Source organism: Penicillium odoratum (assembly GCF_028828045.1).
Source record: "Penicillium odoratum strain IBT 22623 chromosome Unknown utg000008l_segment0_segment0, whole genome shotgun sequence".
NCBI classification, from domain to species: domain Eukaryota; kingdom Fungi; phylum Ascomycota; class Eurotiomycetes; order Eurotiales; family Aspergillaceae; genus Penicillium; species Penicillium odoratum.
Window position 1 is genome coordinate 3863851 of NW_026643150.1, and position 23919 is coordinate 3887769.

The following is a 23919-nucleotide window of genomic DNA, read 5'->3' on the forward strand; positions in this document are numbered from 1 at the left end:
GAACGTGGCGAAGATGGCGCTGTGATGCGATACTAAGGTATTCAATGTTTACTAGTACACTTGGTATAGATACGTGGAACCAGGGTAATTCTTTCACTGTGCGTACTAAGGTGCCAAATACCTTACTTAGTACCAAGCGCATTGTTTTCATCGTTTAATAACCAGCTACGTCGGAGTAGAATCATTCTTCCCGCAATTGCACTGAACAGATGAGTTGACTGTCACAAACAATGATTTATAGCACACTGCTCATCGGGACCTTTGTTCTCTATCTAGTATGGACTGGGGCAAGCTGGACTCGACAAATTCGCCGGGCCACTGCGACCAGCCTGCAGTGGACAATCTTTCCCTATGCTGAGCTGAATACCTTTTGGTTGACACTTTGCTCCTTCGATTCTGTACTTCACATCATCAACCACTGGCTTCCTGCTTGGTTGGCAGACATCGTCAACGACAATGTGATGACTCATCATTTCTGGGTCAAGGATCGCCGTACAAAACAACTCGGCAAGCTCTATATGGTAGCAACTCCAGCTAACATATGTTGCCATGTTGCGGATGCGGCAGTGATCTCTCAAATATGTAGCTCCCGGTCCGGCTTTCCGAAGCCGTTGGAAATTTATGGTACGTGTCATATGTCCAAAGTGAATGATTTGTCGTTCATCTTTTTAACTACTTGCAATGCAGGATCAATGATGCTTTATGGGCCCAATGTGGTTGCTGTATGTATTCAATCTCTGTTCTTTATTTTGAATGCTCTCAAAATACAGACTGCAGACCTTGTGTTGAAAAATATTCTAAGCATATATGCAGACCGAAGGGAAAGAATGGACTCGCCACAGGCGGCATACGATCGCTGCCTTTGGGGAAAAGACTATCATGACTGTTTGGCAGGAGACTGTTCGACAGACGACCCAGATGTTAGACCACTGGTCTGAAAAGCATACTGTAGGGATCAGTCTTGAGTTGAGTCCAAAGGAGGATATTCTGAAGCTCACATTGAACGTGCTCTGTGCAGCCGGGTTTGGTGTGCAATTGCCTTTTCAAGCAACTCCCAAAGCCGATGACAGCAGTGTATCAACCATGTTCAGCGACACAGTACAACCACTTCCAGGGTTTCAGTTCACGTTGCGTGCCGTCATGGAGTATATGATGGGTCACTGGAATTCGATTTTCATGGCCAATACAATGCTCCCTACATGGCTGCCTCGCGCACTGGTTCCTTTCTTCAAGGATGACTTCGCTGCCCACAATGATTTGGGAAAGTACATGAATGCCATGATCGCACAGGCCAATCAAGATATACCCAAAGAAGGGCTCAGTGCACGAGGACAGAACGTGCTGCAGGGCCTTGTTCGTGCGCAGCACCTGACAGACGAAGATGAATCTAAAAGGAGCTCACTAAGTGAGATTGAGGTGTTAGGCAATACTCACGTTATGATGCTAGCCCACGAAAGCACCGGGGCAACCATCCGTTTCGCCCTGGTATTGTTGGCTCTGCACCAAGATATACAGGAATGGATGTATCAAGCTATCTGCGACGCCGTGAAGGAAATCTCTACCAACCCAAATGAATGGGACTACACAACCGTTTATCCTAAGTTGGTTGCACCCCTCTGTGTGATGCTCGAGACGATGCGAATGTATCCGCCCGCACCAGTCATTCTCAGAACGGCTTCGCAGGATGCTGAGCCGCTACAGCACGAAGGGGGGACTGTTGTGCTTCCTCCGGGGAGCCACGTCTGTTTCAACATTACCAGTCTTCATTACACCACCGAATACTGGGGTCCTGAAGCCTCCAGGTTTGACCCTTCTCGTTGGGACCGAAAAAATCGGAACAGCTTCTTGGCACAGAATGAAGATCAGCCTGGAAACGTTGCCGCCGGCCTCGAGTATCCAACAATCCACAAACCAATCCGTGGGTCATACATTCCCTTCAGCGACGGCCTGCGTGCGTGCTTGGGCAAGAAATTCGCCCAAGTTGAGTTTGTTGCCTTCCTAGCTGTGATATTCTCTCGATACAAGGTTGATTTTGCTTCTGCACCGGGTCAGAAGGGGAAAGCTCAAGAAAGGGCGAAGAAAGCGTTAGAGGAGAGCGTTTGTGCTGCTCTGGCATTAGACATGATGCTTGATGTACCTCTATCATTCACCCCCAGAGATGAGGTGGAGGTTTGAGAGGTGAATCCTTAATACTCTATGTTTCATGTATATGTAAATTCCCATCTCCAGATATAAAAATCCATATTCCAGAAGTAATTGCCTTTCTTTGGCTTCTAGACTTTTAATTCAACTGCCATGATCTGCTGGAGGTCAAGTTCCTTTATGGCTCAGCCCCCAAGCCCAAGACCCCAACCAGCGATCCTACCACTAGCACAGTGACGGTGATTGGCACGGTCAATAATGCCGTGAAATTGACCGCCAGTGGCATGGGTTCGATAAGCGCAATGTAGGCCATATCGTACGAATAATATGCACCTAAGCCCACCAACCAGCCAGTCACCCAGAGATATCCGATTATCTTTTTCCAGAGAGCAGTATTCGAATCGTTGGGGGTATTATTTTCGTCGCTAGCACTCGCAGTAATTCGTGACCAGAGCGCTTGAGCCCCGTCTTCAATAATTATACCCAGCGAAAATGAGGTAAAAAATTCAACAGCACCCCGCTTTTCAAAAGTTGATCCTTTATATTGCGCTGCAAGATGAATCAAGCCAGAAAGCAAAAATGACAAGAAAGTACTCGTGTACCGCTCAAGTATGGATGGCCGAGGCAGGTGGAGGATGTTGCGGGTGAGGATTGAACTGGTCGCTGACAACGGCCAACGGAGCTGTTGGTGCCAGTATTTCCTGTGACAAGGTCGCGGAGTTAGCTCATGAGCACATCTTTTTATCTCCAACAGAGACTTACCCCCAGAAATTCCGGATTGTGTAAGCCTCAAAACTACTCCCAAACATTGGGGGCCAGTTCGCAGGCTCAGAGATCCCCAATCCAACCGCGACAATGGATGTGGCGCGCCATTTGAAGTCCAAAGATAAACGAGCGATAAGAAACCAGGTCACGATGTTGATAGCAGCCTCCAAAAGCCATGAGTGTTTCGCCGTAATGGTGGGTTCAAGCAGGACCGCAATGATCTCATTCCAAATGATCTCATTCTCGCGAATAATCCGCTGCAGGAAGTCCAGCATGAGATACTGCCAGCTTGCGACTGCCACCTGACGCATAAGAAAGCGACTGAGTGTGGGACTAGAGCCAAGCCAAGCGGGCATCTTTGGCACATTGCGCACTTGCCAGCGCGTCCCAACTGCGGACCAGTCCATAGTCACCCGCATAGCGGCCCATATGTTCGCCATCCGTGACCCTTGGTCCTTAGGTTTGTGCTGTGCTTGCAAATCCTGGTAGTCGATGCCCTTGAATAGAACCATGGTGTGTAATAGCACTGGGAGAGGGCTGATTCGCTGCATAACATCATCTGGGGTACTCATGCTTAGCAGGTGTATATACTTTCCATGTATGACGGTCAGGGCTATAAGAATGAAGACATTCAGCCATCTGAGCGGGTGGCCCTTTTTAGTGGAGCAGAGTAAGAGGATAGTTGTCATCGGCTGGATGTTGGTGACAACCCATGAGGCAAGCGTTGGAGAGAGGTCCATGGTGGTGGTGGTGGTGGTGGTGATTAAGAACGAACAATACTAAAACCGGTCGCATGTTGACGAAATAATTATTACTAGTTCCATTATTTAAATTACGGTAAAATTTTCGTATAGTGACCGGAATTGAAGTTAGTATTACCTTCCCTCATAAATTGACAAATTGGCCCCCCCTTTTCCACTCCGTAGCACCAGTTCAACAACTCGGAATAAAACAAATTGACAGCATGACGTTGATTAATACTATCCATAAAACTGCCTACGATGGTGTTGATGCTGCCTTACCATTGCAATCCCAGCATGGTAACACGGTCTTGATCACAGGTGGCGCGGGAGGGATCGGATTCGCGATTGCCCGTGCGTTCGCAGTTGCAAATGCCTCGCATTTGATTTTGTTGGGACGTGACGAGTCTCGCCTTTCACGAGCGACACAACGCCTGAAAGATGAGGTTCCGTCATTCTCGGGTCAGATCACAACTCAGGTTGCAGAGCTTGTTGATCCTGATAGACTGGAACGTGTCTGGAATAATGTCATTGAGATTGCCTCAGAAGTCGATGTGCTTATTCTCAATGCAGCATACATGAGCGGAAGCCATGGTACTCTACAGAATGGCTGGCGCCAGGTCTGGGAGCAGTACGAGGTGAACGTACGGGGAAACCTGACGCTGGTCGACAAATTTGTACAGCAGACACAGGTCGAGGGAAGGGGCAAGAAGGTTAGTACAGTGAACTATTACTGCTAGAAACTCATGTTAATTTCATATATTTCAGTTTATTGTCAATGTTACTTCAGATGCAATCAACAACTATGAAGCTATGGAAGGCCAAAGACCTTATGCCGCTACAAAAGCATCTTGGACTTGCCTTTTACAACACATAGCGTTGGAGATCCCGGTATCAAGCGTCCAGATTATCAATATGCATCCTGGTGGCGTTTTCACAGAGACCATTGCCCAAATGCTGCCGCAGGATTGCTATGAGTGGGATAGCGGTACGATGCTTCTTCTGAACCCAATAAAAGATATTTGTGCTAATGAAAACTCCCACAGACACTCTTCCTGGGAACTTCGCTGTATGGGCTGCAACAAACCAGGCAGCCTTCCTTCATGGGCGGTATTGTTGGGCAGGATGGGATGTAGAGGAGATGCGAGAGAAATTGGACGATAACCAATTGACAAATCAGCAATTTTTGAGGATCGGGGTGATTGGAATGGAAGATGCAAAATTACAGAAGTAATTGCGAAGATGAGAGCTATATTTGTCTATGTATCTGGATCATTCGGAAGTTTTATCTAGATCGTGGCTGAGAGATTCCAAGTTACTCAAACGCTGCGATGTTCTCGAACAACCAGTTCATCAATGGCTTCTGCAGAGTACCAGTGCGTAGCGCTTCATAGATAATTGAAATCCAGCTACCCACTGTCCTCTTTGGTCTTCCGTCGAGTTGGTCGCTCTCCACGGTGGGATGTTCAGTAAATCCTTGGTGGAAGGGGACTTGCAGATCTTTCCGAACAGAATTATAAATCAATTTAGATCCCATACCCAGGAGCTCTTCTGTGTGCTGGTGAGTAAAGAAAGCATCCTTATTGTCATGATAGGCATTGACCAGAGCAGTCAAGGTATTGGTTTTCCAAGCTCCCAGGATGGCAGTCGTGTCACAAAGCTCTCTAGGGGCAGGGCTCTTGCTTTCTACGAGTGCTTGAATAATGATTGCCAATGAGGAGTCAACCAGATTTTGGCAACGGGCTGTCGCCTCCAGCTTAGACGTTGTTTTCCAGTTGCTGGCCATGTGGCGCTCCAGGGCTTTGGCCAGCATACTCTGCTCCTCGGAGGACAGAATTGGAGAAAAGCCACTGAGCGTGGGCGGAATGACTGAAGATATCTTAGACAAGAAGCCAAGATGCATGGCTCGGAGATCAAGAGCCTGGCAGGCAATATAGATAAAGGCGGCAGACATGAGAGATACAAGTTCAGCGGATTGCAACGTATAGCGTGCTGAGACAAACGCCATCGAGTTGACCGACTGGTTCTGCATCTCGGCAGACTGCACATGGGAGCTGACCGGGTTGGCAAGATATCCGAGTTCGGCCATATAAGCAGCCATACTGATATCGACGCCCTTCATCGTGAATGAGCAGTTGGGATCATCCGCAACAAGGTTAGTGGGTAACCCATTGCTCAAGTCTGGGTTCATCATCTCTGTTGATTGTGCAAACAGCAGCTTTCCCATCATCTGTAGTGATAGTCTCGACTTCTCCATTGCAGAAGTCATAGCAGCCGCCTGGAAGTTACATCCGTAGTAGATCTCACCATTCTCACTATTCACCAACGGGTTGTCTGCTGTAGAGTTCAATTCCACTTCAACCTGTTTGTGCGCAAGGAGAAGGTCTTCCAGCTGTGGGCCAATCCACTGTGGTGCACTGCGTAGGGCGTACCGATCTTGCTCCAGACCCTGTTCGTGGTGGTTCTTCTTGCTGAAAATGCCCTTGGCGAGAGAAGATCCTTGTAGCATGGCCATCATGTTTCTTGAGGTCTCAATCTGACCGGCATGAGGCCGAACGGCAGAAATAAAGGGATGGAAACTCTCTGAGTTGCCCTGGAGAGCCTCTACTGCCATAGTTCCCAACACCTGTGTCAGCACCGCCAGCTGGTGAGTTTCGAACATGACCAGACTAGCCAGAGCGGTTGACGAGGCAGTGCCGTTCACTAGACCCAGTCCCTCTTTCGGTCCCAATTGAGCGGGGCTAACGCCCACAGCTTTCAATGCGTCCAGCGCGGTAATGACTTTCACACCTGTCGCTGGCGCAGGATTGGGCGTCTGCACATAGATATCAGGGCTACCCTGGATCGCGCCCGCAATATAGGCCAGGGGCATCAAATCCCCAGAAGCTGAGACTGATCCTCGCAGAGGAATCACGGGCGTAATCCGCCTCTCCAATAGCTTCAAGACAGATTGGATCACGGGAATCGTGACGGCAGAATGACCGCGTGCTGAATGATTGGATCGGACAACCATCGTAGCACGCACCCATGATCCGGGCATAGCATGGGCTCCAAAGCTGCTTGAGCTATCCAGAGAGCTGGGATTCTTGTCGGCACTAACCAGAACACCCGCTTGAGTGAGCTGCAGTAGTGCTGCTTGCAATGAGGCCCACTGGTCAGTTCGAGAGTCAGCGCTTCCGCCAAATCCAGTGTTGACACCTAGAACTTTGATTAGAAAAAAATCACATTTAAGACAGATTGGAATTGAGTCACTTACCGTAAACGTTGTGTCCTTTAGTGAGATGGTCCATCAAGACATCCACGCTGGCCGTGATGCGCTCTTGCACTGAAGGATCATCAGTAAGCACCGGGGTGCAGTTGTGGCTTCGTTTGATAGTCAGTGAGTTAATCAAGAGGTTTCATGAATCAAGTGCTTCTTACTATGAAGCTGCCACGACAGCTGCCAAGTCCAAAGTACTACCATCAATGGCAATAGTCTCACCAGCAATATATTTTTGCAATTTGTTCCATGCTGCACACGTCACAGCAAGATGCGATTGCGGAGCAGACTTCTTCAAGGTAGACGGCATGGTGACTTTCAGATTGAATCAATGAGCAAATGTCGATGGCAGAAGTAAAAACATAAAGCAAAGGTTGGCCATAAAAAATACTCGACAAGAGGGCTGGGGTGAGAATTCATCTTGTTTGGTACCAATGTTTACAATCTCGGGATTCTCCAGTTTTCCGTTTTGACGCATACCCATACCAGGTACTGTGTAGTTGTTACAGCCCGGTGTATTTCAGTATACACTAGTAAATCTGCAAAATCTATGCCTTCATTTAGTGCGAGATCCACAGTTCACGACTGATCAGATAATTAATTACCGCTACCTAGTTTCTTTTACAATGGAGAGTGCATGCCGTGCGTGCCGTGCCCACGATCCTGAGGGATCGGGGATCAATTTCCGATTGACGAGACGTAGAGTTCACAAAAGTTTCGGGATATTTCAAGATGCAGATCTATATCCCTTTTAGTATCCGTGCCGATCTGGTAGGGACTGAGACTTACCCCGATTCAATCTCTTCTACCGGCGCTAATTCTCACGTCTCCACAATATCCGATACCTAGTCTTTTCATATGAAATTTATAAAAGATACTTCGACCTGCCAAGGGTGATTACGTGGAGATCTGATCTCTGACCCTTTTTTTGGGTCCACAAGTGGATGCATTGATCTATCACCGATTCTTTCACAACTTCGTTGTCAATTGGTGGCGGTACAATTGTGTAGTAGTATTTTATTAATTACAAGCCTTCTCGTCGACTAGGTTTGAGATTCTACTCATACCCCCCCACCAAGCTGAGCATTTGAGAAATCTATGACGGATTTTACGCCAACAATTTACACGGCTCCGTACGACGCCATCAGCGCCGCTCAAGCTGAACATTCCCAGATTGGTCGCACTGTGCTGATCACTGGTGGCTCCAAGGGGATTGGGTTTGCCATTGCCCGCGCCTTCGCGATCGCTGGAGCTGCTCGGATAATTCTCGTTGCTCGTGGTGGCGCTGCGCTCGATACGGCGGTGGTCAGGTTGACATCAGAGTTCCAGGGAACTGTAATCCCTATTGCGTGCGATCTAGGTGATCCGACAAATATCGAGACGCTATGGGCGGAGCTGAATGATCGACAAATTGTCGTAGATGTGCTCGTTCTCAACGCTGCTCGTGTACAGGATAAGGAGTGCTCTATGCTCAGTCTTGGGTGGCAACAAACCTGGCAATTGTTTGAGACCAATGTTCGAGGAAATATGATTATGGTGGAGAAGACCATGGGCCAAGCAGGCACGAAACAAAAGGTAAGGCAGAATATTGGACACATCTTTGAAGCAATATTCTTAATTGAGGGTTGATTTCCTAGTTTATTTTGAACGTTTCAAGCCCATTCGTCCACGACCAGGAAATGGCCGCTGGATTTCAGCCTTATGCAAGCTCGAAATCTGCGTTTGCTAGCGCACTACAGCATCTCGCTACTGAGACGCCTCTAGAGCGAGCCCAGATCATCAGCTTTCATCCTGGGTTTATCTACAGTGATGGTATGAAGTCCATAGGTTGCACCCCTCAAGACTTGGACTGGGACGATGGTAAGTCCAGCGGATTGTTTTGATATTTGTACTTGCATCAGGGCTTACCAGAGAATTAGAAAATCTCCCCGCCAACTTTGCTGTCTGGGCCGCTTCTCCCAAAGCTGCTTTTCTGCACGGACGGTTCGCGTGGGCGAAGTGGAATGTGGAGGAACTCACAGAAGCAGTAAAGACCGGCAATGCCGAAATTCTCAAGATAGGCATTCATGGGCTGTAAATGCCACATCACGCTATTGCGTAAGAAACCTTAAATTTATTAGTACCCTATCAGTAGTGCAGAATACATGACGCCAATTGATGGACCAATCGGATTTTCAGCATAGGAATCACTTATTAATACGGAGGTCGCTTTCAAAAGCCCTCGCGCTCTCATTTCCTGTACTAATCTAAATAATGAGCAGCTATTAATTCCCTGTTTTTCCACCGTCCTTCCTGATATTCCTGACCACCTTCTAGCTTAAAGATATCTGTAAAAGGCCTTGGTATGCGATCTATCCACTACGGTGTATGCTCCTGTAGAAGGTCTTTATACTTGTTCCTGAGCTTTAACTACCTCTGCTTTTGATCTGAGTGTACCATTTTTATAGAATATCTCTTTATCTGCAACCAATAGGGTTTCTATCGTGTAAAATAGGTGAATTCTAGACTATAACAAATATTTCATCTAAGGGTAATAACTATAAGTAGATAGTTATCTAAACTAATATGTTAGATGATATAATCATATACTTTTACATAAAAGGAAGTAGCTTAGGTATCAAAATCTTCATATATTATCAAGACTAATTAATACCGCCTTTACTACCCCATAAGTAAGTCTTCTATTCTTTTTTATTAGGGAACTCGTACCTACGCTACGTATTTTCCAAGTGGAATAAAAAGGCCATTATGATTCTTCTCTCAGAAGAATCATATGTAGGCTTACTCATCCACGACGAATCTAGATGGAACGAAACCATTTCGCATAAGTGATGCCTTTATAGATATAACCTGGAGATCGCTTTATGACGTTTTTTGTCTATTTCTAGATAGGCCATTTCCCTAGTAGATCTCGAAGATTTATCTATCGAAGATTATTTTCAATCTCTTAGTCCTCTTATAGAACTAGCTCTAATTTTTTATTCTAAGAATTAATTGAGACTTCCGAGGCTTTCTTGTAGTTATGGGAAGCCAATAATAAGCGGATATTTTTCGAGTATAAAAAGGATCCTAAAATATAAACTCTAAAATTTGTCGGCATCTTTTATAATATATGACAAAGGGTTTGATTCACCAAAGTGAACATTTTTGAAGTATTTAAGTAGAGAATGTTTAATCTGCAAATACACTAAATTGCATAATATAACGTCATATTAATTAAGTCTTTGGAGGCTGTCTATGTGACTAGAAAACTTATTCAAAGTCCTTCGCATGGTGCTTGAACCAGACTAGTAGTGTTGCTAGATTGTGTTCGGCCTCTGGGCGACCTAATGCCTGTGCTGTGGATTTCTTCAACACGGCCGCAGTGTCAGTTTCGCTTGCGGTAGCAAAATACAAGCCACCAGTATTTTGAGTGAAACCAAACATAAGTTTCACATCCTGGAGCTCATGAATACCATGAGTCTCGAACGCCTCCCACGAAGGGAGAACTGGAATAAATCGAGACGGATGTCCCGTAGCTACGAGAAGTCGTTAGTTGAGAAATTAATTTGAGTCTCCGATGAAGACGAGGGGCAGCATATACCTTGCTGGAAGTCCTGGACCAGCTGATCAAAGCTGCAGATAGTGCTGATTCCGTGGACAAAATGTCCATTCCAGCGAGTGGGATCCAAGAATATGCCCTGAACAACATCTCCCCAGTCCTCTACAACACTTAAGAAAGGTACGCGCTCTTCGCCACCCCAGTAAGGAACACGAAAGGTTCGAATGCCCTCGTCATCAGGGAAATGGGGAAATCCGCCGAAGACTGGGGCAGCCTCCTTGCCAAGGAAGTTTTCAAAAAACCATGCGGCACCGATGGGGATGACAGTCTCGAAGCGATCAAGGTTCTGGGCGTATCTCTCAATCTGGTATTTCACTAAAAAAATGGGTGAGTTGACACTCGATAGATGATCTAAAAGATTGAGAAGGTCTTACTATCCATGGCTTTCATGCGGACCTTGCCTTCCGTCATTTCAGTGCATGGGGGTCCTGAGCTGAAGACAAAGTGCTTCACTCCGGCATCAGCAGCCGCATCGACAATCGTCTTCCCCAGATCGAACTCGGTTGGGCCATTCGGGTTTGTAAACACCTTGTCGTCCGAATTAATGTTAATAAAGGCGCCCCAGCTCCCTTCGAAGGCAGCCCGAATTTCTTCCACTCTGAAGCCATCAGCTTTAACAATTTCGGCCCCCGCAGCAGCTAGTGCTTGGCTTGTAGGAGATGAGGGATTGCGGGTGATGGCTCGGACGCGGAAGGAGGGGTTTTGTAGGAGGGACCGGACAACGGAGCTTCCTTGATTACCGGTCGCCCCAAAAACTGTGATAAGACTCATTTTAAAAAATAAAGTTTGGAAAGTTGAAATAAAATAAAATTTGGAGCAACAACTGAAAGTCGACGGATGACCATTGGCGGACTTAAGAGGCGGGTGTCTGCTCAGGATCTCGGTCTTATTCGGTATTGGTGTAGAACCCACTGCCGCCCTGGCGCTACACAATTAAACTAGCTCAGAAGACTATTGGAGAATGAACTATGAAGATCTGAAATTTGCATGATCGGCTGGAGGGGTTTGTAAACTTCAATACAAAAATCGGTGGCGTTTATTACATGCTACATATATATTTCATGTATTCATGTACTTGCGTACTTGCGTACCTGTGTATTTATTTCTTGTTTACCCGGTATTGAAGAACGGCGTACGTACAATACCTACTAGTAGTATAATAGCATGTTCTACTCTTCATTTTTCATCTCAAGTATGCGAACATTACCTCCCAACATTGCTTCCCACACAATTGACCATCATGATATATGAACCTTCCGTTGAATATGACTCCATAGTGGCCCAGAATTCAGGGTTGGGCCAGCTCTTCCACAACCAAGTCTTGCGAACCCCCGACGCCATTGCAGTGGTTGACGGCCTCTTGAGCCTAACCTACCATGAACTCCATATCAAATCCCTCGAAATCGCCAATGAGCTCCAAAAAGATCACATTCTCGTCCGCGAAGAGCCGGTGGGAATTATTGTGCGTCACGGCATTTGGGGCGTCGTTGCCCAGATGGCGATCATCTATGCAGGTGGCAGTTGTGCAACTATGGATCCCACGCTTCCTGCGAGTCAGATCAAAGCTCGCCTGCAACGCGTACACGCTCAATATATTCTCGTGGATACTGAAAATTCTTATCACACGGATCTCCTATCCTCCTTCCACCAGGTTATCGTGAACACACAGCAACAGCTATCGACCATATCCGAGATTTCGACAACCTTGGCGCAGCAAACAACAGAAAAACCACTCGAGTCCCCCCTTCCTACTCTCACCGATATCGAGCATCGGTCGCATATCATACATACATCAGGGACAACAAGCGAGCCCAAGGCAGTTGAAATAGTTACGCGCTCTATTCTGGAGGTGGTGTATCATGCACCGTTCGAGCCTCTGCGCTCAACGGATGTTGTTGCACATGTCAACAACACCACCTTTGACGTGGCTCTCTTTGACATCTGGGCTCCATTGCTTCGAGGCGCTCGGATTGCTGTACTTCCGAAGACAGTACTCCTGGATATGCCTGTTATGGCAGAGCGCATCGACAAACTGGGAATCACCGTCATGGCTACAACTACTGCGTTGCTCAACCTGGCCGCGGCCACATTTCCTCAAGCATTTTCATTACTGCGAATGTGTTGGATCGGTGGCGAGGCGGCAAATATGAAGGCCGTAAAGGAAATCTTCGATCATGGTCCACCGGATATCCTCATCAACGCCTATGGACCCACTGAGTGCTGTGTACTTTGCCTCGCTCATCGAATTACAATCGAAGATGTCAACGCTGATAAGGTCAGTATTGGCAAGCCAATTGGGAAAACGATCGCATATATCTGCTCTCCCGAGACTGGCGAGGCCGTGGCTGACGGCGAAGCGGGAGAACTTTGGGTTGCCGGTCCCGGAGTTTCTCGTGGGTATTTGAACGAAGCCGAGAAAAACTCCAAAGCTTTCGTATCTGTAGACATGGTTGGCAAAGATGGCATGGCAATCCAGGTCCACATGTATCGCACTGGTGACCTCGTACGGCGATCACCGGTGAATGGGCAGATTGATTTCCTCGGCCGAGCGGACAATCAAGTCAAGATTCGTGGATATCGAATCGAGCTGGAAGCTGTGGAAGAAGCTCTCAGGAAAACAGGCCAATTCTCTGATGTTGCAGCTCTCAAAGTCGATGCGTCTCAAGACGGAGCCAGCTCATTGCTTGCTGCTTATGCGGTTCCAGTCTCACCGGAACTCGTGTCGATTCAACAGGCAACTGAAGTGTTGCGGAGCCTTTTGCCAGAGTACATGGTTCCTAGAATCGAGCTTATCGAAAGGATGCCTTTGAACTCACATGCCAAGATTGATCGCAAGCAATTGGCTCAGTATTATCGCCAACGGTGGAATGAGTCGAAGCCCGTGCAGCCTACTGCGGTATCCAATTTGAATTTTCCCGCGGAGGAAGATGTCAAGGCCAACAACACCACTCGCAAACGCCTGGAAGGTCTTTGGGATAACATTCTGGGCTCACCAGACACCAGTATTTATCGTGATTGCGACGATTTCTTTGAGCTAGGAGGCACCTCCTTACAGGCGTCGCTTTTGATCAGTCAGATCCGTGCCGCATTCAAGTGCGAAATGTCTTTGTTGGCACTATATGACAACTCTACTCTGAGCGCTCTAGCTTCCACAATCGACAGTGCGCAGGTAAAGGCTCTTACAGCAGTGCGAAATGAGCGTGATATATGGGTCGCCGATACCTATATTGCAGATCATGTGGCCTCTCCTGTGTCTAGACAGGTCGTTGACTGGCGCCGAGACACTGAGGGTCGTGTTTTCTTCACCGGTGCCACCGGATTTGTCGGCGCTTTCATGCTCGTTGATTTGCTAAAGATGAAGGAAGTTCACCAAATTGGTTGTCTTGTTCGCGCATCAAGCCCTGCTATTGGACTACAGCGACTTAAGGCTGGCATGGAAAAATATGGGCTTTGGGAAGATCACTTCCAAGATAAGCTACTTGCACTGCCTGGACTGCTGGAGGAGCCAGACCTAGGCCTGGGTGCTGAGCGATTTGAAGAAATCGCGAACTGGGCGAGTGTGATTTTCCACCTCGGTGCTCGCGTGAACTACACCCAGCCCTACTCGTTGCATCGCCCAGCCAATACCCTGGGAACGCTCCATATAATGAAGTTTGCCATTACAGGTCGTCTCAAGGCAATGCACTACGTCTCTAGTATTTCGTGTTTTGGTCCCACAGGGATGTTTGTTGGGACTCGACGGGTATTGGAGGATGAATGTTTGATGAAGCATTTGGATGCCTTGCCCTACGATCACGGCTATGCACAGAGCCAATGGGTTGTGGAGCAACTGCTGCGTCGGTTGATTGCACGGGGATTCCCAATTGCAGTTTACCGCCCTGGCTTTATCACCGGGCACAGTCAGACGGGAGTCTGCAATCCAGACGATTTCTTCAGTCGACTGATACTAGCCTGTGAGCAAATGGGCTGTTACCCCCGACTGCCAAACCAACGCAAGGAGTTTGTTCCCGTCGACTACGTGAACGGCATCATTCTGCAAGTCGCCAAGTTGTCCTCCTCGCCTTCCAAGGGCAGCCAATTGCTTGGACATGCGTATCATATCGTCCCTCCAAGCCCAGACGTATCTATTGACATGGATGATACCATGGAACTTGTCGGTCAGGCTTCCGACACGGGGCCTATAATCAACGTTGGCTACCAGGATTGGATTGAGAAACTGGCCGCAGCACCACCACTGCCTCTGCAGCCGTTGCAGCCTATGCTTGCCGAAATCGTCCACAAGGGGATGACTCGGTGGGAGCTATATGAGAACATGCCAATCTATGATCAAACAAATGTTGAGCAGGCTTTGGCAACGACTGCTGTTCAATTTCCGGCGTTGGATGCAACATTAATGGGTAAATACATGCATCATTTGAAGATGTCCAACTAGATGAGCCATCATTTGTAAGACGCATTCTATCGGCAAGGGAGAAGGCACATGCGGACATAGATTCATTGATAAATTTCTTTTCATTTGTCTTTTGCCTATCATCAAATCAATATCATCTCGGGCCTTTATTGCTCGCTTGATATCCATTCCAGTTCATCTAGCTTCAAAACCTAAGCCTACATCAACTTACCACACCCTTTGCTAGGTTCCTACGCTTCTCTATACGAAAATAAATTCCAGTATTCATGAAATTGCAAATTGTATGGAATGGGAATTCCAATTCTGATGAAACAGCGAGGTGAACCCGGTGCCCCATCATTTTGCATATCTTGATTCTCAGTATCAAACCTGCTGCTATCACGTTCTTTGACCATACACAATGTAACTATTTAAAAATCAGCATTCTGCAGCAAACTCCCGCGGAATTAGAAAAGGACTTACATAGGCCACCAGGCATGGATATCCTCATCATCCATCTCCTTCCACACATCTTGAAGCTTTGAATCCACTTCCTCTGGAGACAAATTCAACTGGGGCACCAAGAAGTCGTGTCCCAATCGTTCATGTCCAAACTTATGCACAGGGAGGGCAATTTTGCCGAGCGCCTTCTCCTGATCGTCAGAAGGCCATGCATTTTGCGGCAACTTCTTCTCAACAACGGTGACATTTGTAAAGCCAACTTGCCGCATCATCTGCTCAAATTTCTCCGCGACGGTGACCTCACGTCCCGATATAAAGGCCGCCTGGGTCAGCAGAGCATTCCAGGCCACAAGGTGGCTGTCCGGGCGTAAAGTCCCATCTGATGAGCGCGCTGGGAAACCTATATCCAGGACTTCGAACCATCCGCCTTCCGTGAGGTGGTCGTAGCACTGCTGGAAGAATTTGGGCCAGTCAAAGATACATCCAACCAGCCACCGCGTGTGGATATAGTCAAAAGTGGTAGTGACTGGCCATTCCTGCTCCAAATCGGCTTCCAGTGTGATGCAGCCTTTAGGTAAGCTAATATAATTGATCAGTCGCTCGCTGCTTTCTCCTATTATTTATCTTGAATCCGTTACTCTTACCTTGATTGATCTACTATTTCAAGATCCAATCCAGTAATCTGAGTCTGTTAAAATGCTTGAATGCATGGTGAGAACATTTCGATGACTTACCTGAGCAGAAGGGTTTCTCTCTGAGAATTCCTTCATCCATGTCCCTTGAGAAAGCTGTTAGCTATATTGATACCTTTCAACCAGGGTGTTAGTCTCACCAGTTCCACACCCTAGGTCCAAGACTGTGGCAGGAGCGCTGACTGGAGCCCATCCCAGATCGCCATTTGCCAACATCGAGCATATAACATGCAAATCGTCTATAGATTGGGAAGTCAGAAAAAAGCTCTTTGCTGGAGTCTTCACATTACACACCTAGCCTCTCCATCTCATCCTGCGCGTCGTTAATCATTTATTTCTGCGCATAATATTTCCAAGAACGCACCTCTCTCATAATAAACGGCTCTAGCGGGATATAGTTAGCAAGATAATATTACTGTAAAATAGGAGGATTCATACTTGCTGCGTTTTTCGCCATAGTGGTAGGTGTAGCGCAGAACCTAGATAATTTTTCCGTCAAGCAACCGATGGGTACCTAGTATCTGTATAAAAGCAGCTAGAATTTAAGAAACCTTGCTTGTAGACCAACAAAAATAATTACTGTATTGTGCATACGTATACGTCAATACGTTTCGGCATAGGTAATTGGTATTGTGACTTCCCGCACTTGAAATGGTTCCACCGATCGTGTTGGCGTGTGGGTCGGTGGGTCTATGGGGCAGCTGAACTATAAACAGTAGAATTCCAGATCGTAGTAAAGTTCTCGTACGATTGCATACGGTGACCTAGTATTATACATTCATTACATGGTACAGATACATGATTGTAAAGAAACAGGTTCAGAGCTGTGGAGCATTCAATCAAGAGTGATTAATAATTATCCAACCGCATAAAGTATTCTTGGCTGTAGCGATAGACTTCACTGTCTGCTGACCTTCCTCGTCTTATTTACATCTCACAGTTCACAGTCACAGGTCGCAGGAATGTTGAATATCCTGCTCCACACTGCTGGGGCCATCTTCGGTCTGGTATTTGCTGCCCCTCCAACTATTGATCATCATAATCTAACATAAACTAGCTCCTCTGTTTTCACGTTCTTCTGGCACTATACCACCTCTTCATAAACCCTCTCCGCCGCTTCCCCGGACCGAAGCTGGATGCCCTGTCCCAGCTCATCTGGTCGTACCACCTTGCCAAGGGCGACTCGACAAAATATATCGCCAAATTGCATGAAAAATACGGCCCTGTAGTCCGCACCGCCTCCAATGAACTGTCCTTCATTAGTGCGACCGCCTGGCAGGAAATTTACGGCACTACAGGTGTGGGCAAGGTCTATGAAAAAAATGGAATCGCCTACTTGCAGGGGTCTCAGGATATCACCAACATCTTCTTTGCGCACAGTCAGGAACATGCCCCAGTGCGCAAGCTGATGTCTCCGGCATTCTCAGAGCGTGCAATTCGTGACCAGGAAGTTCTTATCCAACAATCTATCGACCAGATGATGAGCTCACTCCGGAAGCGCACGGGTGAAGCCTGTTTTCCTGCCGCAGATGGCGTGGTGAATCTGGCTGCATGGTTCAATTTTGAAGTATTTGACGTGCTAAGCTCGCTGTGCTTTGGTACCAGCATTGATTCTCTTTCGAAAGGCGACTATCACCCATGGATCTCCGTCATCTATAGTGCTATTAAGCACTCGACCTTGATCCAGTCAGCTCATCGCCTCAAGCCTTACCACTGGCTTCTTGAGAAACTCATTCCCTCGGATATTGAGAGCCAATATATTTTCCACCTAGAAAACTGCACCAAGGCACTCACTGAACGCTTGAGCAAGCCTGACAATGAGCGTCCCGATATTTTATCTTACCTACTTGGTAAGATGTCGCACGAGGAACTGCTGGATAATGTGAATATTCTGGTTACAGCGGGCGGTGATTCCACGGCCACCACAATGACCTCGGTCGTCTACTATATCACACAAAATCCACACAGCTACAAGGCACTCGTGAAGGAGATCCGGGACGCTTTCCCAACTGAAAGCTCAATTACTATTGCCGAAGTGATGAAGTTGAAGTACTTGAAAGCTGTCATTGACGAGGCAATGCGAATTCACCCCAGTGTGCCAGTCGGACTACCGCGAATTGTTCCCAAGGGGGGCCGATTCATTGATGGACAGTTTGTTCCTGGTGGTGTTCGTTCTTCCAATCCCCCCCCCCCCTTATTTTGATTTTTACTGAACCTCCCTAGACATGGGTTTCCGTGACTCAATTGGCTTCTTATCGTTGGCCCGAATACTTCAAGGACCCCGAATCCTTCCACCCGGAGCGATGGCTAGGAGATTCCAGGTTTGACTCGGACAACCGAGCAGTTTTCCACCCATTTTCGATTGGAACGAGGAATTGTATTGGTCAAAAGTAAGTTTTGCAACTCATGTACATGCCGATGTTCGATATTGACATTCGCATAGCTTGGCTAGCTCGAACATGCGCCTGACCCTTGCCCGCCTGTTGTGGAACTTCGACTTGGAATCGCAACCTGATAACATCGACCCCCATGACTCTTTGGAGTTTGGTCTCTGGGAGCACCGACCTGTGAACATAAAGCTTACCGACATGGTTAGAGGCTGAAAGATGTCATGCATATTTAGTTATAGAGTCGAAATGACTTAGCTTCGAATTTCCAAAAAAAAGTACCGTTGCTGCTAAGTTCACCGGAAATACTAACTACGTATTGTCTAGTAACGGCTCCAAAGCATAAGGTCCGCACTGTAAATAACAAGAAAAATACGAGAAATAACTCGGGAAATACGGAAAGTATTATATACCGCTCAGCAGGCCATACGTAGATCAATTTTACAGTCAGTCGCTAAACATACTGTTGTTTTGCTTAAAGTCCTATTTTCGCCCTTTCCAAAACAACCCCAAAAAGTCTCACCATGAAAATGAGATATCCCACGGAAGCCATGAAAGAAAACATCTTCAGCTCAGCTGGAATCGATGATTTGACTGTCGAAGACATTCGGCTATTGAATCAATGGAATGCTCACTTTCCAAGTGCCGTCGATTCTTGTGTCCCAAAGGTCATTCATGATCGCATTCGAACTCAACCTAATGCACCCGCCGTTTGCAGTTGGGATGGCGAGTTTACCTACGCCGAGATTGGAACATTGTCTACGAGGCTAGCTCTTAGGCTACTCAGTGGTCCTCATGGAGTTACCATTCGCCCAGGGAATTTTATCCCAATTTGTATGGAGAAATCACGATGGGTTCCTATTGCAATTCTGGGCGTCCTTAAGGCCGGGGCTGCATTTGCCATTCTCGATTGCAACCATCCACCAGAACGGTTGCAGTCCATATGCCAGGATATCGAAGCAGATCTGGTACTTACATTGGCCAATCAGTCAAAAATGGCCTCGACACTTGCGCCCGCTTCTGTGATTGTTGGCGAAGACCTCTTGCAGGAGGAAAGCAGTGAAGATCTGTGTGAGCAGTCATTGTGTCCCAGCATCTCACCGAGTAGCCCGTTCTGGGCGGTATTCACATCGGGCTCGACGGGAAAGCCCAAGGCCGCGATAATCTCGCATTCAGCATTCGTGACCGGAGCATTGCCGAATATAGAGCAACTCGAGATTGGGCCAAAATCTCGCGTGTTTCAATTCGCCTCCTATGCATTTGACGTTGGCATCGTGGACATGCTCTTCACTTTAATCGGCGGTGGTTGCATCTGTGTTCCATCCGAGTGGCAGCGAAAAAATGAGCTTTCCCAGACGCTCAACCGTCTGCAAGCAAACTGGGTCTCATTCACGTCCTCTTTAGCACGTATTCTGAACCCGACAAGCATGCCAACTCTCGAATATCTTCATCTGGTAGGAGAGACGGTGACTCAGCGTGAAATTGACCTGTGGAGTCCGCATGTTAAGCTGAAGGTCGGATACGGCCCATGCGAGGTAGGTCATTGCAATGCGACCATCGTACCCGATATGACTCTAGCACCTGTTCCAAACAACATTGGTCATGCGCCGGCCTTATGTTGCTGGGTGGTGGACCCTCAGGACCACCACAAGCTCATGCCAGTGGGTGGTGAAGGAGAGCTGTTGCTCGAAGGCCATGCACTTGCAGAAAACTATTTCAATCAACCACAGCAGACAGCAGCGGCCTTCATCGACCCCCCTGCTTGGATGGCGCAGGACAGACGTGCAAAGTCTGGGAGGAAACTGTATAAATGTGGAGACCTGGTCCGCTATAACAACAGATTCGATGGCTCGCTTGACTTTCTTGGTCGAAAGGATACTCAGGTGAAGATTCGCGGTCAGCGGGTAGAGCTCGGGGAGGTTGAGGTGAAGGTGAAATCCTGCTTCTCACTAGCAAGAGACGTGGTTGCAGAGGTGGTAGCGATCAAAGATAAAGCCCCGCAACTATGTGTTTTCCTGCATTGTCCTGGTATTGAGGCCATCAGGGACGACAATGGCTGTCATTCTTATTCAATATGCGGTCATTCGACGCCTTCGTTTGAGGAAAAAATTCAAGAGTTGAAACTAAAGCTTCAGACCCAACTGCCTGCATACATGATCCCGTATCATTTCATCCCTATCACTCATGTACCGATGACGACGTCAATCAAGACGGATCGCAAGCTTCTCAGAGAGGATGCGATGGCTTTTTTGGGAGAACTTAGTCTCCTCTATCGCGATCAGCCCAGGGCGTCGAACTCGAGAGATCTATCTACGGTCAATGGAAAACTCTTGCAAAAGTTGTGGGCTAAAGTCCTGAACATCTCATCGGATATGATTGATTCCCAGAGTAACTGGGTTGACCTTGGTGCAGATTCATTGTTGGCCATCAAGCTTGTTCACTGTGCTTCTCAGGAGGGTCTTTTGATAAGCGTCCAAGATGTCCTCCAAAATCTCAATCTAGCCGCCCTTGCAAAAGTCGCGAAGCTTGGCAATGTCATCACTCCATGGGAGGCCCTGGAGCCCTTTGCATTGCTAGGAGATGATCGGATTGAACAACAAAAGATTGTACAAAACGTCTTGAGGCAATATGACCTTCTGGACACTCCAATCACAGCCATTGATGACATATATCGCTGCACCGATGATCAAGTCCAATCGATTCATCTTTCGGCTAGGAGAATGGGTAATCTTACGATGCAAATTGAATTGACTGAATCGAACTCGGAGCAGTTTTGCGATGGATGGTGTAGAATGTTGCAGGATACTCCTATTCTCCGCACTGAGATTGTGGAGATTGATGGTCATTATTTCCAAGTGGTTATGAAGACCGGAGCACCCGTTATTGTTCGTCCGTCCAGGCCCCCACACGGAACTGATATATGGGGGTTGAAGAAGCCACTGGTGCAGTTGATTCGAGAAGCTGATTCTGATCGATTTACGATCTTATTTCACCACGTCCTTCATGACGGCTTTTCTCTTGAGCTGTTCTTACAGCAGCTGGAAGCGGCATACGAGGGTAACCGCTCTCCTTCAACTTATCCATATACTTCATTTATTAAATGGACTTTGGAAACCGGTCCTCGTGTCTGCGACTTCTGGAAAAACATGTTTGCAACCTATGATGCTTCGCGCGACATATTTCCCCCGCTGCCCTGTCCTGAATATGAACCCAGAGGCTCGAGCATGCTTGAAAAGAAAGTCAAAATGCCCAAACACTCTGTGCATCGGACAACCGTGGAGTGTAAGCTTCGATTGGCCTTGGCAGTCGCAATTAGTGATGCGACGAGTAACCGGGACGCTGTTTTTGGTATCCATATTGCCAGGCGTGATGCGCCTCTGCCCGGAATTGCACACATATCCGGTCCCACATCGGCTTCACTACCTGTACGCATCCAGCTAAATGAAGGGGAGACTTTGCAGGAGGCATTGAATGTGGTGCAAAAACAAGCCCTGGAAAGTATCCCATACCAATGCGCAGAGCTAAGTCATATCAGCACTCTCAGCTCGGAAACCAGAGCAGCTTGTCAATTCCGAACGAGCCTTATGCTCCAACCTGACTTTAGCAGCACTAGATCTGATCGTGTCGCCAAATGGCAATTTCACGAGCCGAGATTTGACTACTGGAGTCTCTGCTTTGTGGCTCAAGTTGAACATGGTGGCATTGTCATTTGGGCATTTTATGATGACGAGATGATAGCTACTTCACAAGTTCAGGATATGCTTGATCGCATGGGGAGAGTTGTTGATCTGATTGAGCAGAACCCGGAAATCCGCATTGGAGAAATCCCCTGAAGCAGATTAGGTTTGCAGATATAAAGATAACGGTGCAAGCGTCTGGCTAAAGCAGGATCTACAAATACTCCAATTCGACGATTTTTTTCATAAATCATGATCCATCGTTCTCAAACGGTATATATGATATGCTTAACACCATAGATCCCTCTCTTATAGTACCATTCTTGGGTAATTTCAAACTGAATCCCAAGTTCCTCGAATTCCCTTTTTAAAGGCTCGGATTCCTGTTGAGCGGAATTTGTCACCTTTTCAGACTGGGACTCCACCGACTAGCATTGCGACATCAAAGAAACTGTATAAATTACACAATGTTCACAATATCCTCGATAATAAAGATAAGATTCAGTCTCGCGCGGAGAGAAAAGAAGATTGTCAGCAGACCAGTTCAAAAAGTCTAGGGTATATAATACAGATTATCCGCTCGTAATCAGATGATGACCCGTTATTCATTGTGAGTAATTTCATGAACATTCTACATATAATTCGGATGAAACACTTCATCATTATCCTGCGCGCACAGTATACTTACATGCTTCCCTAGATCGAAGCAGCCGGACAAATTAATGCTTTCTTTGATCTTGCAAATGGGCACTATCAGCTATATCTACTGGCCCAAAATCATTGATATATTTACTTACCTAATCAAGGTAGCCGAGTATGAGGATGAATACAATTATAATGATATCCCCGATTTCTTCGCATCTGCGTTTCGAATAAATGCCTAACCGCCTGATATGTGTTCTATGTGAAACGCGGATTGTGCTCCTATGTAATAAATATCCCAAATGCTAACAAATAAATGCCCAAGGTTTCTATCCTCAGTACGTCTTTTTTTTAAAAAAACCTTACAAACCGCATTAGGCGGGTGCTGAGAAGACGAAGCCAAAGTTATGCTCACTCAGGGATAGCCAATCTGTTATTGCCTCCAGCCCATTATCTGGTCTCTTTAGATGTATTTTGGTCCCACTGCCGACAACGTACGGAGATCTAAAATCTATCCCCCTTTCCCTCTATTACTTGGGTACACTGCAGACTTTTTGGACATATACGTTCGAAACCTCCACCAGACTTTTTCCTTTTTTCACCTTCTCCTTTTAATTCACTTTTCGTCTCTTCTCTTTTTCTCTCTTTCTTTTCCATTCCGCTATTCATGAATTTGGAGAGCCCTTGGACCATTTGACTAATACGGAGCGAAAGAGGGTAGAATACTGGATAGGATACCGAGTGGGAGAATGAGTAGGAGACTGTGTAGGAATATAATGGGGAATATAGTAGAGGTGTGGTCTAAAACCTAATTAAGTGCCGCGCTTTTTGCGCGGCGGAAAGCTTCTAGTAATTGGTATACTTGACTTCTTCGCTGATCATCGTGGCTGGATGTTGGCTGATGCAGAGAAGTGTGTATGTAGAGATCAGGAAGGCTTGAGGTATCGCGTATAGTCTTTTGAGTGAATCTCGACTGGGCATACTGCCCACATTCACCGCTATCTAATTAACGTGTAACATTTGAAGTATGTGCTCATGCGGGGGAAATGACTTATTCCATGGATAGCGGTGTGTAGATCAGGGACAAGTTAGGTCAAACCTTGGAAAGTCTTGGCAAACGGAGGTACCTATAGTAACAGATTGCGCGCTTTGATGCTTAGAT

General features: G+C 47.0%; 10 protein-coding genes across 10 annotated transcripts; 6 read left to right on the forward strand and 4 right to left on the reverse strand.

Moving 5' to 3' along the window:
- Positions 1 to 230: 230 nt before the first annotated feature.
- Positions 231 to 2175, forward strand: N7520_011674 (cytochrome P450; the record flags this gene model as incomplete). The annotated part of the gene is made up of 3 exons (XM_057145607.1): positions 231 to 624; positions 688 to 722; positions 814 to 2175. 3 exons carry the CDS (start codon positions 231 to 233, stop codon positions 2173 to 2175), a joined length of 1791 nt encoding a protein of 596 aa, XP_056991361.1.
- A 145-nt stretch (positions 2176 to 2320) lies between these two features.
- N7520_011675 (wax synthase family protein) lies at positions 2321 to 3647 on the reverse strand (the record flags this gene model as incomplete). Its single annotated transcript, XM_057145608.1, has 2 exons — positions 2321 to 2843; positions 2905 to 3647. 2 exons carry the CDS (start codon positions 3645 to 3647, stop codon positions 2321 to 2323), a joined length of 1266 nt encoding a protein of 421 aa, XP_056991362.1.
- A 224-nt stretch (positions 3648 to 3871) lies between these two features.
- Positions 3872 to 4881, forward strand: N7520_011676 (Sorbose reductase SOU1; the record flags this gene model as incomplete). The annotated part of the gene is made up of 3 exons (XM_057145609.1): positions 3872 to 4360; positions 4416 to 4635; positions 4694 to 4881. The coding sequence occupies 3 exons, from the start codon at positions 3872 to 3874 to the stop codon at positions 4879 to 4881; spliced, it is 897 nt and encodes a 298-aa protein (XP_056991363.1).
- An 81-nt stretch (positions 4882 to 4962) lies between these two features.
- Positions 4963 to 7216, reverse strand: N7520_011677 (aromatic amino acid ammonia-lyase; the record flags this gene model as incomplete). The annotated part of the gene is made up of 3 exons (XM_057145610.1): positions 4963 to 6845; positions 6904 to 7010; positions 7068 to 7216. 3 exons carry the CDS (start codon positions 7214 to 7216, stop codon positions 4963 to 4965), a joined length of 2139 nt encoding a protein of 712 aa, XP_056991364.1.
- A 788-nt stretch (positions 7217 to 8004) lies between these two features.
- N7520_011678 (uncharacterized protein) lies at positions 8005 to 8983 on the forward strand (the record flags this gene model as incomplete). The annotated part of the gene is made up of 3 exons (XM_057145611.1): positions 8005 to 8481; positions 8544 to 8766; positions 8826 to 8983. The coding sequence occupies 3 exons, from the start codon at positions 8005 to 8007 to the stop codon at positions 8981 to 8983; spliced, it is 858 nt and encodes a 285-aa protein (XP_056991365.1).
- A 1175-nt stretch (positions 8984 to 10158) lies between these two features.
- Positions 10159 to 11278, reverse strand: N7520_011679 (NmrA/HSCARG family protein; the record flags this gene model as incomplete). Its single annotated transcript, XM_057145612.1, has 3 exons — positions 10159 to 10424; positions 10490 to 10822; positions 10882 to 11278. 3 exons carry the CDS (start codon positions 11276 to 11278, stop codon positions 10159 to 10161), a joined length of 996 nt encoding a protein of 331 aa, XP_056991366.1.
- Positions 11279 to 11747: 469 nt separating this feature from the next.
- Positions 11748 to 14939, forward strand: N7520_011680 (non-ribosomal peptide synthetase; the record flags this gene model as incomplete). The annotated part of the gene is made up of 1 exon (XM_057145613.1): positions 11748 to 14939. One exon carries the CDS (start codon positions 11748 to 11750, stop codon positions 14937 to 14939), a length of 3192 nt encoding a protein of 1063 aa, XP_056991367.1.
- Positions 14940 to 15296: 357 nt separating this feature from the next.
- N7520_011681 (class I SAM-dependent methyltransferase) lies at positions 15297 to 16508 on the reverse strand (the record flags this gene model as incomplete). The annotated part of the gene is made up of 8 exons (XM_057145614.1): positions 15297 to 15324; positions 15381 to 15938; positions 16004 to 16041; positions 16094 to 16137; positions 16192 to 16290; positions 16346 to 16364; positions 16416 to 16435; positions 16490 to 16508. 8 exons carry the CDS (start codon positions 16506 to 16508, stop codon positions 15297 to 15299), a joined length of 825 nt encoding a protein of 274 aa, XP_056991368.1.
- Positions 16509 to 17013: 505 nt separating this feature from the next.
- N7520_011682 (cytochrome P450) lies at positions 17014 to 18654 on the forward strand (the record flags this gene model as incomplete). The annotated part of the gene is made up of 4 exons (XM_057145615.1): positions 17014 to 17058; positions 17109 to 18218; positions 18275 to 18441; positions 18495 to 18654. 4 exons carry the CDS (start codon positions 17014 to 17016, stop codon positions 18652 to 18654), a joined length of 1482 nt encoding a protein of 493 aa, XP_056991369.1.
- A 308-nt stretch (positions 18655 to 18962) lies between these two features.
- Positions 18963 to 22271, forward strand: N7520_011683 (non-ribosomal peptide synthetase; the record flags this gene model as incomplete). The annotated part of the gene is made up of 1 exon (XM_057145616.1): positions 18963 to 22271. The coding sequence occupies one exon, from the start codon at positions 18963 to 18965 to the stop codon at positions 22269 to 22271; it is 3309 nt and encodes a 1102-aa protein (XP_056991370.1).
- Positions 22272 to 23919: the final 1648 nt, after the last annotated feature.